At 35.2% G+C, this 15,122-nt stretch overlaps 1 protein-coding gene across 3 annotated transcripts; it reads left to right on the top strand.

Annotated features, from left to right (window-relative positions):
• The first annotated feature begins 3,354 nt into the window (after positions 1-3,354).
• On the top strand, positions 3,355-15,122 carry gldn (gliomedin). Of its 3 annotated transcripts, none has more exons than XM_053234771.1 (11): positions 3,355-3,583; positions 4,111-4,572; positions 5,125-5,176; positions 5,279-5,296; positions 5,463-5,561; positions 8,291-8,392; positions 8,891-9,028; positions 10,836-10,910; positions 11,667-11,795; positions 12,035-12,185; positions 12,909-15,122. In XM_053234771.1, exons 2-11 carry the CDS (start codon positions 4,111-4,113, stop codon positions 13,372-13,374), a joined length of 1,692 nt encoding a protein of 563 aa, XP_053090746.1. In that variant the 5' UTR covers positions 3,355-3,583; the 3' UTR covers positions 13,375-15,122. The 3 variants fall into 3 exon arrangements, with proteins under 3 accessions (XP_053090746.1, XP_026782846.2, XP_026782847.2); XM_026927045.3 differs by having other exon boundaries at positions 4,042-4,572; XM_026927046.3 differs by having other exon boundaries at positions 3,355-4,572; positions 11,670-11,795.

Raw genomic sequence — 15,122 nt, 5'->3', positions numbered from 1 at the left:
TGTTGGTAAATTGGTGTGGTGTAAGAGGATCGTAACTGATACACTTCTAGATCGAACAGTTAGTTAATAAACTAGTTACAGTTACACAGGCTTTAAAGAATATTATTTTTCTTTCAGTTTAGCTAAAAATCCCACTAAGGCTAAGGTTCATAATTCTGCGTTTATAAATGTAATTAAAAATTTCACATGTAAAAAAATCCATAAACACATAAACGTTATTTCTGTGCGTAACGATGGAGACGTTTTCGTCATCAGCAGGTCTTTGTGTTTCTGCAGCAGAATGAGAGAATTCACGAAACGCCTCCTCACTTCATGCAGGAATCCAGTGATATCAGACATCTGTGTGTGTGTCTGTGTGTGTGTGTGTGTGTGTGTGTGTGTGTGTGTCTGTGTGTGTGTGTGTGTGCGTGTCTTTCTACACTCCCACGCCGGCGTCAAAAACAGTCCCATCAATGAACAGCGTACAGAAAAAAAGATGCAAAACATCTCAGAAAGCTTCCCAAGTGAAGTTCATTACACTGCTGATTTAAACCAGAATAAAGATCAAAATACTGCGACTCTAAAACGTTTGTCTTATATAAATACACTACATGTAACTAATAAACACTCTGTGTGTGTGTGTGTGTGTGTGTGTGTGTTGTGCTGAGTAACAGTGTGGTGTGATGAAGCAGAGTTAATGTTCCCACCCTGAAGGTGATTATTTTCCTCTAACCGCACGTCCCTGAGTGTTTTATTCCTCTTAAACAGTTCATTACTTTAGATCCATTTATAGTTACTTTTAATGTTGTAGATGCTGTGATTTGCAGCTGCTGCTATAGAAAATTAATCAACACCCTCTGACCAATCAGAATCCAGAACTCAGAGCGCTGTGTGATGCACTGATTAAATCAGACCCGCTGCTGTCTGTAATGTGTAGAGTATAAGTTATAGACTGTGTTTATTGTATACAGTACAGTGTATGGATTGTGTTCTCGCTCATTTGTGAGTCCCTTTGGATAAAATCAACTGGCAAGTCAATAATAAATATAAATATAAATATAAATATAAATATATATAAAGGTAAATGTAAATGTAAACATAAATGTAAATGTAATTATAACTGTAAATGTAGATATAAATATAAATATAAATGTATATAAAGGTAAATGTAAATATAAACAAATATAAACTTAAATATAAATGTAAACATAAATATAAATATAAATATTCAGTATGTGCATGTCGTCTGTTTTGCCCAAATTTGTTGAAAAGTCGTTTGTATTTCTATGTTTAATTATATTTGTACATTATATCAATATTTCAGTTATAGTTTTAATATTTGTATTTATTTTGGGATCTTTATCCCATTTTCTGCCAAATTCTTATCTGAATATTAATCTGTAAATGGATTATAGACGTTTCTGTGGTAAACCTTGTGTATGTTTGCAGTGCATTATGGGTAATACACCGTTCCTCACTGTATGAATAACCGCTGTGGTGCAGTATCGAGTTGTTCTAGCACTGATGTTCGAGACATTTCTTAAATCCAGTGATGTTGTAGTAAGAACATTAGTGAAGAGGAATTCCATGATTTGGGACAAAGGGCAGAATCCGAGGAAAGCTGGAATGCTGTGTGGAAACAAGGCATCTTTAATCTACAGCGGGAACAACATGTGCTTCTGTCATCTCAGAGCTGCTTGGAACTCAGTGTGAGTGAATAAAGCTATTGAGGAAGAGGGAAATTTCCAGAAAGTCCTACGTCACTTATAACAGTCCTCAGGGAAAAAAAAGAAACAGGATAAAATTAGGAGATGTGGATGGAACAACATGTCTCAGATTCCATAAACATCATTACAGAAATATTTCTGTCTCAATCACAGAGATCAGTGTCTGTGATTAGAGTCTAGTGTTATCTTACAGAAAAGGTGAAATATTATGTAATAAACACTGTGTGTGTGTCGTTCTCTCACCAGCCGCTCTTTATTCTCTCTCTTGAAGAAACCATAAAGAAGCGTAAACTCCTCTGTCCTGAAGATGTCGGAAAACTTAAAGTTTCAGCTTTTCCTCTGTTACAAAGCGCTGACACTGGAGACTCCTTCCATAAACATTCCATTAACATCTCCTCACAGATCAACCATTAAACTCATTTTTTAATCCGTTTATGTGGAGCGTCTGCTGGAAACCTGCACTACTGTCAGAGCTGCTGCTATAGAAAACTAATCAACACCTTCTGACCAATCAGAATGCAGAACTCACCAGCGCTGTGGTGTAAATATTCATCAGTGCCGTAACTCTTATTGTTAATCTTAAACATGCTTAAAAATGCTAACAAATGACTGAACATATGAACAAATGTAATAAATCCTCGTGACTGTAATTGGAAATGAACAATAATGAAATATCTGTGTCACATAAACAGGGTTACGAGACACGACGTGGTGGATCAGGGTACGAGAGCGTCTCTAATCTGTCTGTGCTTTTATCCTCAGGGGGAAACTCAGTCTCAGTGCTGTCTTCTCCAATTTATAGAGATCTGGGTCACGCAGCTTTTCCACTCAGCTCTGAAAATATCGCCTTAAAAACCCCAGAGCTTTCAGCAAACAGTCTCCAAATGTGTTTATTTACAAGAAATCTTCTCCTTTTCTGTTTGTTCCTTTTGCTTTCAAAAAAATGCTATACAAATAAAGTTAGTATTCATCAATATTATTTTTAATAAATTATTAATATTGCTTATAGTGTATTGATAATTTAAAAAAAACAACATAAAAAGTGTAAAAATATTTTTAAATGTTTAATATCTCTTTTAATATTGCTTGTATTTTTGTTTTTCTTAATTTGTTTTTGGAGTGCAAAAAAAGTTTGGGTTTTGTTATTATTACTAGCATTATAATTAATAACTGTGTTTAACTGGATCTGGTTTAGTTTAGTTTAGTTTAGTTTAGTTTAGTTTAGTTTAGTTTAGTTTAGTTTAGTTTAGTTTAGTTTAGTTTAGTTTAGTTTAGTTATTTGGCCATTAGCTGCTTCTTACAAAATTGCATTTTCTGGAAAAATCTCTAAACATATGTTTAAAACTGCTTTAACTAAATTTCCAGGGTTAAATTTTATTGCCTCTTTTCATGTCTAATTTAATGATCTACTTTAATTTCTCATATAATTATAATAAAAATAATAACCATCAGCATTATTGTTATTATAGTTAATCATCTCTGAGCATTTTTTCCACTTCGCTATTTTAATAAATGCAAAAAAAAAAAGAGTTTTTGCTCTTTATTTGGAAACTAAGTTAATTAGGGGAAAAAAGCAGATCATTCAGATTTAAAGGTATTTCCTTCTTTACACTCCCTGACATCCTATTGGTCAATAAATAAATAAATAAATAAATAAATAAATCTGTTCCTTGTTTTGTTGAGCTGAGCTGCAGTGATGAGTTGCGTGTTTCAGCCCCCGGTCAGAATAAAGAATTCGGCTGTGTGAATATAAATCAGGTGACTGTAGAGACGAGGGGCTTCAGAAACACCAGTGAACAACAGCTGCGTTTGTGTGTCGCCTTCAGCAAACGCCTAAACTCCGTCTCACTGTCGCCCGGAGCCGCGGCAGCGTTACGGTTTGTGGGATTCTTCACTCGGGAAATCTTCAGATGTGTTTTTTGTTTTTTGAAATTATATGTTAAACAGATTTATTTTGCATATTGCCTACATTTTTGGTTGATAGCTACTACAATTTTTTTATTGTACTTTTTACAGGTCTTATGAATTTCGCCTTAAATTTGAGAGGATTTTTTCTGGACTTTGTCAAACATTTATATCTAAAAAAAAACTTTGCCTAATGTTTTTAATATAATTGCTGATTGTCACAGTTTTTCTTTTTAACTTTATATAAATATAGCTTTAGCTTGAATTTGGAAAAACATTTTTTTCCAGTGTTTTAATTGAGTAATTTTTCTAAACGAACTGCTCTTTTTATTGACACATTTTTTTTCTCCCATAAAAATTTTGTCTTGAATTTGAATCAATAATTTTTTTGGATCAATAACTTTTTAAAGCTTTTTTCATCTTCATTTAGTCATTCATCACTTTTTTCTCCACCACTTTTGCCTCAAATTGCTGAGGATTTTATTTCCCGGATCTCCAGATGAAGATGTCAGAGTCGTCCCTCCGGCTGTCGTGGACGTTTCACTGGACGCTGGGTATCGTCAGCGCGCTCACGCTGCTGAACTCGGCCGGATTTATGCTGCTCCTTCTCCAGACCCGAGAGTTTGGAAATCGGATGGACGTGGTGGAGTCTCGTCTGGAGGAAATCTCTCAGAGCTCGGTGGTGGAGTTCATGACGGAGATGAGCAGAAATCAGCAGGAGATCCAGGAAGATCTGCATCAATTCTCCAGAAATAAAAGGAGTCAGGAGCTGAAGGAAGCTCAGGCTCTGGAGCAGAAACTTCAGCTGGAACTGGAGGAGAAACTGGCCGAGGTTTCAGGAGATGGAACTGGAGATGAAAGGTTGAGTAACGAGGAGAAGAACGTTCAGGATCCAGATTTCTACCACAGGACAGTGCAGCATGATGGGATGATGATGATGATGACGTACTCCATGGTGCCGGTAAGAACCAAAAATGAGTGAAGGACATAAAAGTGGCAGATTGGTGTGATTTATAAAATTAGAAATCGTGAAAATTTTCTGAGATCCTTCAGTTTAGTCAAAAACCCTTTTCCCTAAAGTGAATAATAATCGAGAAATTATGATTTTAGATTTTGTATAAATATGACAAACACATGAGCATTATAGATAATAGATAATAGAAATAGATTTTGTAGTCTGGTATTTTATAAAATCAGAGAAATTCACAAAATAATTCATTTAAAATCCAAATTTTGTAAAAACTAGATTTATTTTGCAGTTATTTTTCCTCTTTGACCTTGATTGACTTTCATGAAATAATGATTTTGTTTGTACGCAGAACATTTTTCTGAACATCTTCAAATATTCTTTTTAATTTTGTAGTATAATTTTGCAGTTCTAATAATAATTTAGCCTCAATTTTTTTTTAAATCAGCAAGTGGTCTAATCTTCAGAACTGACACAGGTAATGTGCAGTGTGAGAGAGTGATGTGCGAAAGGTCTTCATTTATTTTAAACGTTTGTGTTTTTAAGGTTAAAGTGTTGTTAGACATCTGTAACAGCACTAAAGGACTTTGTCTCACTGGTAAGTTTCTCCTCATAAACAATTCCAATAATTAATAAAGAATATTTCTGACCTTCCTTAATGTGTGAAGATCTTCATTGTCTTTCGACGTTCCTTTTACAGGTCCTCCAGGACCACCAGGTAAGAAAACGGCTTCAATAAACCCTTAATTAATACGGTATTCATTAATAATGTCAAACGTCAGCTTTAGTCAATATGAATATTTCAGATAAAAATATCCAAAAAGTATAAATAATTGATGACAAATCATTTGTTAAATTGCCAACAACATCACTGGGAATTTCAGGTTTGCCAGGTGTGGATGGAATGCCAGGATACAACGGGACAGATGGAATTCCCGGTTTGCCAGGAGAACCAGGAGCACCCGGTAAACGAGGAAAAAGAGGTCAGACAAATATAGTCTTCCTAAATGATACACCATTCCCAAATGATCCGTCAAAAAGGGATTTCTGCCCTTACAGAATTACCACTGATCCATCAAAGGACTGGGACTTTTATCCGCATTCTCAGTGATCCATTAAAGAGTTTTGAATTAGGTTCAGGAACTTTGCCCATTACACCATTCCCAAATGATCCATCGAAGTTTGCAGATTGTTCATTTTATATAGAAAAAAAACAAAAACAAAAAGTGGATTTCTGCCCTTTCACGATTGGGAATCTTGTCTATACATTACTAATGCTTCATTAAAGAGTTTGGAAGTTTGTTTGGAAATTATGTGCATTACACCATTCCATATTGGAAATTTTACACCATTCCCAGTGAATTACATCATTCCAAATGATCTATCAAAGGATTGGTTATTTTGTCCATACATACCTGTCGGGTTTTTGTAGAGGAGGCAGATGCAAGTGCAGATTTGTGTTTTACTGAAAACTGAACTAACGACAACGAAAAACAAAAGCTAGACAATGAGTGAGGTGCAAGACGTGATTTAAATACTCATGACACGGGTGCAAACAGTCATGTGACATGAATCTGGTGAGGTGCAGGGTCTGATGGGAAACGTAATCTTGCACCAATTTCGTAGAAACCATAACAATTCCCAATGATCCTTTAAAGAGTTTGAAATTTCATTTGGGAATTTTGCCCATTACACTATTCCAAACAATCTGTCAAAACATTGGGAATTTTGTACATACATTCTCAATGTTCCCTTAAATGTTTGGAATTTTGTTTGGGAATTTTACCCAATATTCGATGGGTCCAAAGGATCTATTGAAGGATTAGGAATTTTGTCCATTACACTCTTCCCAATAATCCATCCAAATCCATTCCCAGTGATTCATGAAAGGCTAGGAATTCGTGCTCATTACATGATTCTCAGTGGGCTACCAAAGAGGTAGGAATTCTATTAAATTCCTGTAGATTATTTTTTTTAATGCTCCAACAAAGGATTGGAAATTCGATCCTTTGCATTATTACCACTCTTCAGTCAAGTGCCTGGGCCCTTTTTCTATTATTTGCCATGATCCATTATAGAGCTTTACAGAATTCTGGGTTGGAATTCTACCTATTACACTATTCCCAAATTATCCACTCAGTGGCTGGTTGGGAATTCTGAAGACTGCTGCAGCAAGGGAAGATGACATCAGCTCTTTATGAAAGCACACTTGTCTTTTCAGTCGTCCTTCCTGTTGTGGATCTGGTGGTTTTTCAGTCTCTGTACTGAATCGGAATGTTATTGTGCCTCAGTGGGAATACTGTGAGAAGTCTTTGATAGGAAATGGAGGCAGTCATAGTTGTGGGTTTTTAAGTCACGCTGATTCTCCAGCTCACTGGAGTTGTTGGAGGACTGAGACACTGAATCACGGAGGAGACGTGAATGAAATTCTTTATTCCACTGATGAGAAGCTTCTGGAAAACATTTGGACTGACTGTAAAAACGATGACTGATCCGATAAGCAGCACACTGCGGTGGAATGTTTAATAACATTTGGTGACTCTGCGGTTAAACTTCCGGTGTGTGAGATTTCCTCATGCATTCAGTAGCCATGAAAGAGCCACTCATTTATTTTCGATGCACAGAATCAAATCTTCAGATATATTCTGTTCTGGGAATTTACTATAATTATCTGAAGAAATTAAACTTTTCATATTGATGTGTATGAAAATAGGTTGATGGTTTTATCCAGAACAACTTACATCTGAGACGGAATACAACTGAGCACCTGAAGGTTAAAGGTCGCTCTGAAGAACACTAGCATAAAGCCTTAACTTTTATTTGTTAACTTTACAATCATAACATTATCATGGTGCTTTATAATTTATTTCATAACATTTTTCACCAGTTTTTTAATTGGGTTTGAGCTAAAATTAAAAACACAACATCTCTGTAATTATCGAACAAAAGTTGTTGACTATTAAATACAGTTAAATATTATGTCTTCTAGGATGAACAAAATATTATATAACTTCAGAAATATTTTTAAAAGTGTGTCAGTGATGCGTTACTTTACTGGATACTGGACTTTGGAAGGTATTTTGTGGCAGGGCTTCTCAAGCTTTTTGCATTCAGGAGCCTATTTTATTTTTAATTAATTAATTATTCCTCATTTTCTCCTAAATTTGTTATCTCCTATATCAGCTACCACTCGAGGAGGGTGGAGGCGTGTTTCCTCAGAGACGTGAAGCCAAACACATTTTTTTCAAACTGCTGCTCATGCTGCATCACAGGGTGGAGGAACACACTCAGAGGAAAGCGCTATCCGCCCTCTTCTACATACATGAGCTCACAGACGCCCACGATTGGCTAGTGTCACTGTGATTGACAGGGGAGTGTGTGTGAGAGAGATACAGAGAGAGAGAGAGAGAGAGAGAGAGAGAGAGAGAAAGAGAGAGAGAGCATGGCCAGTTTTGCCAGAGATGGCTGTTGCTTCGTAGGGATTCTAACTTCGGAAGCATTCAGGAGCATGAAGTGAAGGTTTTTCCTGTTGTTACTGTTGTTGTTTTTTCTGTAACTTACCTGCGTCTGTTTTTGCTCATTACTTCAGCTCAGTGAAGAGGATTGTTCTGTTTTCCGGAGTACTTCTTTTAATCTTAAAGCACATTAGAGCTGTATTTCATGTTTAAGAGGTGCTTGAAAAGTAAAAATGTATTGTCTTTTTTTTTTTTAGGTCCTGCAGGTGAAAAAGGTGATCCAGGTGAGCCAGGTGTGAAAGGTGACCCGGGACCACCTGGAGAAAAGGGAGAGCCTTCTAATGATGTGATTGTACTAGGTAAATATCAAACTTCCTGTTTGGAGTTAAAGGTGCAATTATTGATTTTTTGTAAATTTCTTACCTCTACAAATAAGTTGAAAATATGTAGAACATGATTTAAAAAAAATAGTGGTTTAAGCCATGACCTCAGGACAAAAGTATTTTGTGGCTGAGAAAACCCATCTGGAAAAAATCATTCAAGTGTGTAACCCGTATACTTAACCGTAAGAGAGCTAATCTAAAAAAAAAAAAAAGATTAATCTTACCTAATGCATCCTTAATGCAAGATTTTATATTTAATGTTCACTTGAAAACTACAATTAAGCTCATTCCTAACAGTGATTTAATTTATTCTTTTTAAGAGAGTTTTTAAGAGAACTTTGTGTTCACAATGAAATATTCTAAAAATTTCCCTCAAGTACACAATTACCTCAAATGTTTAACTTTGAAGAGAAATGAAAGACATTTTAGGTACTTTCCACTGGGGATTTAAACTTTTTGTTGTTTACCTGGCAGGTCCTCCTGGCCCCGCAGGACCCCCTGGAGCTCCAGGTCCGATTGGCCCACCCGGGCTTCCAGGACCACCCGGACCCCCGAGACCAGCCAGAAACAGAAGCCAGAGAGCTCACCTGCACATGGGCCACGCAGCTGAAGGTAGCGCTAATGCTAACAGTGAAAACACCTGAGAGACTGTATTAGCCCTCTTTTTGTTTCAGTTTCTGTTTTGTTTAGTAACACTCTCCTAGAACTGTCATCTGTTTAGTGGATTTCAGCGAACACTAATATGGTTAAAAACACCTCAGTCAATCAAACATCAGTGTTTTTTTTAAATATAGTTTTATATATAAATATACAGTTCTGTGCAAAAGTCTTAGGCACATGCAAAGAAACGCTGTAGAGCAAAGATGACTTCAAAAATAATGAAATTAAATGTTTCTACATTTTAAAAAAATCCTATAAAGAGCAGTAAACAGTAATAAATGAAACAAAGTCAGTATTTAATGTGACGATCCTTCACTTTAAATAAATAAAGCAGTATCTGAGGTGCAGTGTGTGCAGTTTTATAAGGAAATGAGCTGGAAGTGTTACTGAGCATCTTGCAGAAGCAGCCACAGTTCTTCTGGAGACTTTGACTGTCGACTCGCTTCTTATTTCTGCAGCGAAACCCAGCAGCCTTCATTATGTTTTTATCTGAAAAGTGTCTCTTATGGAATCTGCTGCTTTCTTTACTGACATACAAACATTTTTCTGTAACGTTTCATTTTGTGCTGGAAAACTAATGTTTGGAATCTGAAATGTTTTTGTACTGAATCAATAATGTAGAAGCCAGAAAATAAACATCTATAACAAAGTTTGTACTACATATAAATATATATATATATATATATAATTTAACAGACTAGAGGTGCAGATCAATCATACAGTGCTAACACGATTTAGATAAGTTGATCATTATTGTGATATATTAACAATATATAAATTATATTGTATTATTAGATTAAAGGTGTTAAAGGTCCAGTGGAAACTTCTACTGAAAGTTATTGTTTAGGATACTGATGAACTTCTGGTAAAGAGAAAGTCTAATGAACGTACAGTTAAACAGCTGAAACAGTTAAACAGCTGGAACAGTTAAACAGGGAAAGCAGGTGAATTTAGCTAGCGTGGGTATTTTTTTGGGTGAATTTTCCAGTGAAATTGATAAGTTTTAAGGTATTTTTTGCATATATAAGATACCTAAAAGTGCAAACTCAGTAGCTGTAACTTAACATTTCACCCCTATTCAAGATATTACCACTTGCTAAGAAAATACTGAAAATCTCTACATCTGAAAATTAAAAGTAGATCTGACTGATCATGGAAAGTTGGTTTTTCTTGAGTTTTTATTTGTTTATTTTTAAACACTGACATTCCTCGTTTGCTAATTTGCAGAAGTGTATGAAATTGGGGTTTTACAGAATTTTTTTTAATGTTGTAGTTTTGGCTAGTATTGTTCTTCTCCATCTTTGCTTAATAAAATAAAAGAATACTTCTAAATGCAGGACTCTACATACATAGCAATTATGATTATTATTATTAATATTAAGAAGAATCTACATCTAATCCATCTACAAGCACCATCCACATCATCCCCGCTCAGTGCTGCTCCCTTTCCACTGATATACAGGTAGATGGGGTGTCAATACTTGTGCTTTCATGACAGATGGTCTACAGTGGGTAATTATACACTTACACAGTGACCTGTGTGGTAGCTGTAGCTGATAAAAGGGACAATCGGTGCATCTACAAGGCAGAAGAATTGAATAAAGTCCATGACATCAACTGCGTCTGTTATTGTTATTATATTTTTGATATTTTAATTTCAGTGTACGCATCACTCCTCAGAAGAATGAGTGAATCATTTACACGCCTGCAACTTCGGAGAGAAATGTGTTGATTAAATCTCTTTTCTTTTTAACCCCAGGTTTCATTCATGCTGTTTCAAATGATCATGTGATGAGTCAAGGACCAGGGAACCGGGGAAAGACCTCGAAAAACGGTACAGACACAACTTACTCACTTCTCACGTGCACTCCATTACTGATAACATAATTTACATTTTACTGAAAAATGTCTTTAAATGATTTTAGACCTTTAGATTCTTTAAATAATCTGGTCCATGTTTTACTCTGGATCTGAGTTCCAAGTAAAACCTTTTTGAAGAACTCTTGAAGAACCCTTGAAGAACTCTTTTCCTACACCACTAAACAATGCTTATTTATTTTTTTTTAGTGTTTTCAGAAAGGATTCCAAGGAGAATTGAATAGAGTACAGAAGTCTTGTTTTTGGAAACTAAGAACCCTTAATTATCTAATAAACCCCTTAAAGAACCCTTGAAGAACCCATTTTTCTAAGAGTGTATGTATTAATTGGGTTACTGCTCATTCATTTCTTCTTAATACTCAGAACCTGTCAGATTTCACTTCCTGGTACTTGATACACTGTTAGACAAAAACTGGTTCTTTCAGGATTATTAAAAGATCATTGGAAATTTAAGGGTCCCGATCCTCCAAAAATGGTTCTACTTTAAAGAGTTTCTAATATGGAAACACTTTTTTTGTAGGTTTCCACATAGAACCTTTAAGAGTGTAGATTCTTCTAAAGGCTCATTGGATAATTAAGGTTTCTCAGCTTCTTAAAATGGTTCTACTTGAAACCGGGAAACCGGGAAACCCTGTAGAAGCTGCTAATCTATGGTGCTTCATTAGTCCTATTCATGGGCTTCTAGACATTTTATGGAATGTATTTCCTGCAGCAGAGTGCATTATAAAGTCCGTAAAGGAACCGAGGAACCTGGCGAAGATGGCGAGTACGTTTGGAGCCTGGTTGAAAGACACAGCAGTGGAAGATGATGAGAAGATCTGGGTAGCAGAACATTTCTCAGGTATGACATCAGACATGAGGAGATTCAGAGAGCACTGTGTTGTAGCTGTTGTAGCTCAAATCAGTGAGATGCTGTATCATATACAGTTCATCATTCCACCACAGTGCTGCTGAATGCTGGATTGTGATTGGTCAGAAGGTGTTGATTAATTTTCCATAACAGCAGCTCTGACACTAGTGCAGCTGCACAGCTTATTTGTTTCATATTTCCACGTGTGTCTGCGTCTCTATCTGTTGTAGGTCGTATTATAAAGGAGTTCAGCAGCATCGCCGCCTGGCAGAACAGCAGCAGCAAGTCGATCGACGTCAGGAAGTTTTTCCAAGGATGCGGACATTTAGTTCACAACAACTCCATTTATTACCACATCGCCGGAACCTACAGCATCGCCAAGTAAGAAACATTTAGATATTTCTAAAACATTTAACAATGAAATTATCAAGTGGTGTAACGCAGGTGTAGAATATTTAGCCATGGTTAAAATGGCACGGAGAATTAGATTTTTTTTTTTTATTTAAAAAAAACAAGAAAAAGAAAAGCTAATTTAAAAAAAATTAGCTAATTCTTAAGAAACTTACACAGATAACATTTTTAGATTTTTTTTTCTTACAATGAAAATACCAACTTTGGGCATTTTGAACATATTTAAAATTTTATAGTAACCAATTTTAGCCTACGTATAAAAAGGTTTACAGTGAAATTATATTGTAAAATGAAATTTTATTAAATTTTTTTAAGGTAGGCAATTTTATTGTATTTGGAAAATCTTACACTTAAACTGCAACATAGCTTGACTAAAAAAAATGTTTTTTTAATTAAAAAAAATAATTTACCTATGTTAAAAAGTTAAAATGAAGTTTCTAAATTCCTAATTTACTGGAAAAACCTTACACTTAAACTGCACCAGAGGTAAATTACCATCATTTCTTTCTTTTTAGTCAAACTCAGCCTAGTTAAAATGTTAAAATGAAGTTTTTGAATTTCTAGTCTACTTAGAAACATTTCACAAAGAAACCCTGTGTAAGTAAACACTGTCTTTTGTAAATATTGCAGTATCGTAAGTAAACATTGTAAATGTACAGAAACCCCACATCGATATTTATGGCCCTTTCACAGATATAATCTTCGCACTAAGACGTTGCACACGCTGGCCATAGAGAACGCTTTCTACCACAACCTGTCCTACCTGCTCCGGAACTCTAAGACGTACTTTAAAATGGCGGCAGATGAAAGCGGCTTGTGGCTCGTCTTCGCCTCGAGCGTCGACGAGAACATCATGGTGGCGCAACTGGACGAGAAAACGTTCTCTATAACGACGTACATCAACACCAGCTACCCGAGAAGCAAAGCGGGAAACGCCTTCATCGCGTGCGGCGTCCTCTACGTCACTGATGTTAAAGACACCAGAGTGACCTACGCCTTCGATCTCCTCAAACAAAAGCCTCTCAACGTTAGCTTTGATCTCTGGACTCCGGCTAGCGTGCTATCCATGATGTCTTACAATCCTAAAGACCGGCATTTATACGTTTGGGACAGCGGACACGTCAAATCCTACAAGGTCCATTTTCTTTCTGATGACTGATTATGGTCATAGATTTATAGATGAGTCCAAGAGGAATGGTTTCTTTCAAAATTAGACTCTTCACTAATACAGCGTTCGCGTCTATTCCTGTTTTTCCCAATTTTTCCAAATTGATTTTATCGCAAGACGCTACTGGGGAATACAGTAAGTTTTTTTTTTTTTCTTTCAACAAAAAACATCACAACCAATCATTACAATAGGTTGCTGATTTTGTTGTATTGGAATTTTTTTTTTAAATGCATCTATTTACGCAAATGAGGCTTTGTCTAATTAAATATGCGCAATTTTGCATACTTTATATGACCAAAAACTCTAAATCTAGGATGACGTCAGAATTAAAATGTTTTATTTCACTGAAAAATTTTTCTAGATGTTTGTTGGAATGTCATTTTGTTTTTCATTTCATCAAGAAAATACCATGTTCTGTTAAATACAATTGTTTTTATGCTATTTTCAGTATAAAATCTAACATAAATCCAACAATAATCAACTTTTTGAGCAATTCCTCTGTAATTAGTTTCTGATTAGGGCGAGGAACAATCGTGTAAAATGTCACGAGTGCAATTCAATTTGAAACTTAGGTATTTTAAAACAATTTTAGCATTATGTGGTTTAATGTATTTTCACACTAGGTTAGCATGATTCATAAAGTTTATAAAGAAAATTGATGTGTATATCAGAAAAACAAGCTTTTCAGAGATATATGACGTTTGTCATTGTGAAGTGGGCGGAGCTTAAAGCCTTCTTTTAAGTTGCAGAGTTTTAGATAACGTGGTGGACTTGAGTGTACAAAAACAAAAACAGTGAAATGAACATTTTTCTGTTGAGTTTTGATATTTTTATTGCTACACTTTAAGAGTAAACGTGATATAGATGCAATTTATCCAGAAATCTGACCAAAAATCATCATTTCTACCTGCAGTGTCTCACCTTAAACATCACAGACTTTTATTTATTTCGTACTAATTTAAAAGTCATTAACTGTATTACTGAAAGGTAATGAAATGTTTTACAGCTACAATGTTTTACATTACAGCTGAAAATAACAGCAAGTCTAAAGGGAACACAGCACTAGAACCTTCGTGGGTTGAGTCTATATAATTTTCACATCATCAAATCCATAGTGTTTTCATTACGCTTTCTAAATTCACATTATTTTTTCAGGTGGGTTTCAATGAAAACTTGCTACAAAATGAAATGAAAGACATGAACAAGATTTAGATAGATTTCAGTTTCAAATTTCTCACAGCTAAACACAGATTCTTTCTAACAATGTATTCTTACACAGTCTGTAATTTTTCATGAAATAAAACAGATTTTGGACTTTATTGTACTTTACATTAAAATAAGAATCTGACTGAAATTATGAACCCCAGTGGTTTTGGAAATAAATTCTTGCCTCTAAAAGTTATAAATTATTTTATCGTTTGAGTTGTGATGTGTTCCAGTATGAAGTACAGCACCTTTGTTTCAGATCCTGATCGTTCACTAACATGGTTCGATTTTTCCACATTAATGAAACGATAAATATTAACCTGGATGTTTTGTTCTTGTGATTTATATTGAATTGTACTGCATTACAAGTCGTTTATATGTTACAGATTGTATTGCATTGTGTTTGGCTTTCACGTTATAGATGATGTTACAAAATATGCTGAATATTAATCACTTTATTTCATTATAAACATTATACACATTTTTCTAACAATTAGCAGCAACACAGTGTCACTATTTCTAACACAAATCTT

The sequence above is a fragment of the Pangasianodon hypophthalmus genome, chromosome 6 (assembly GCF_027358585.1).
Source record: "Pangasianodon hypophthalmus isolate fPanHyp1 chromosome 6, fPanHyp1.pri, whole genome shotgun sequence".
NCBI lineage: Eukaryota > Metazoa > Chordata > Actinopteri > Siluriformes > Pangasiidae > Pangasianodon > Pangasianodon hypophthalmus.
Note: the sequence above shows the minus strand (reverse complement) of the source record. Positions and strands in the feature narration are given on the sequence as shown.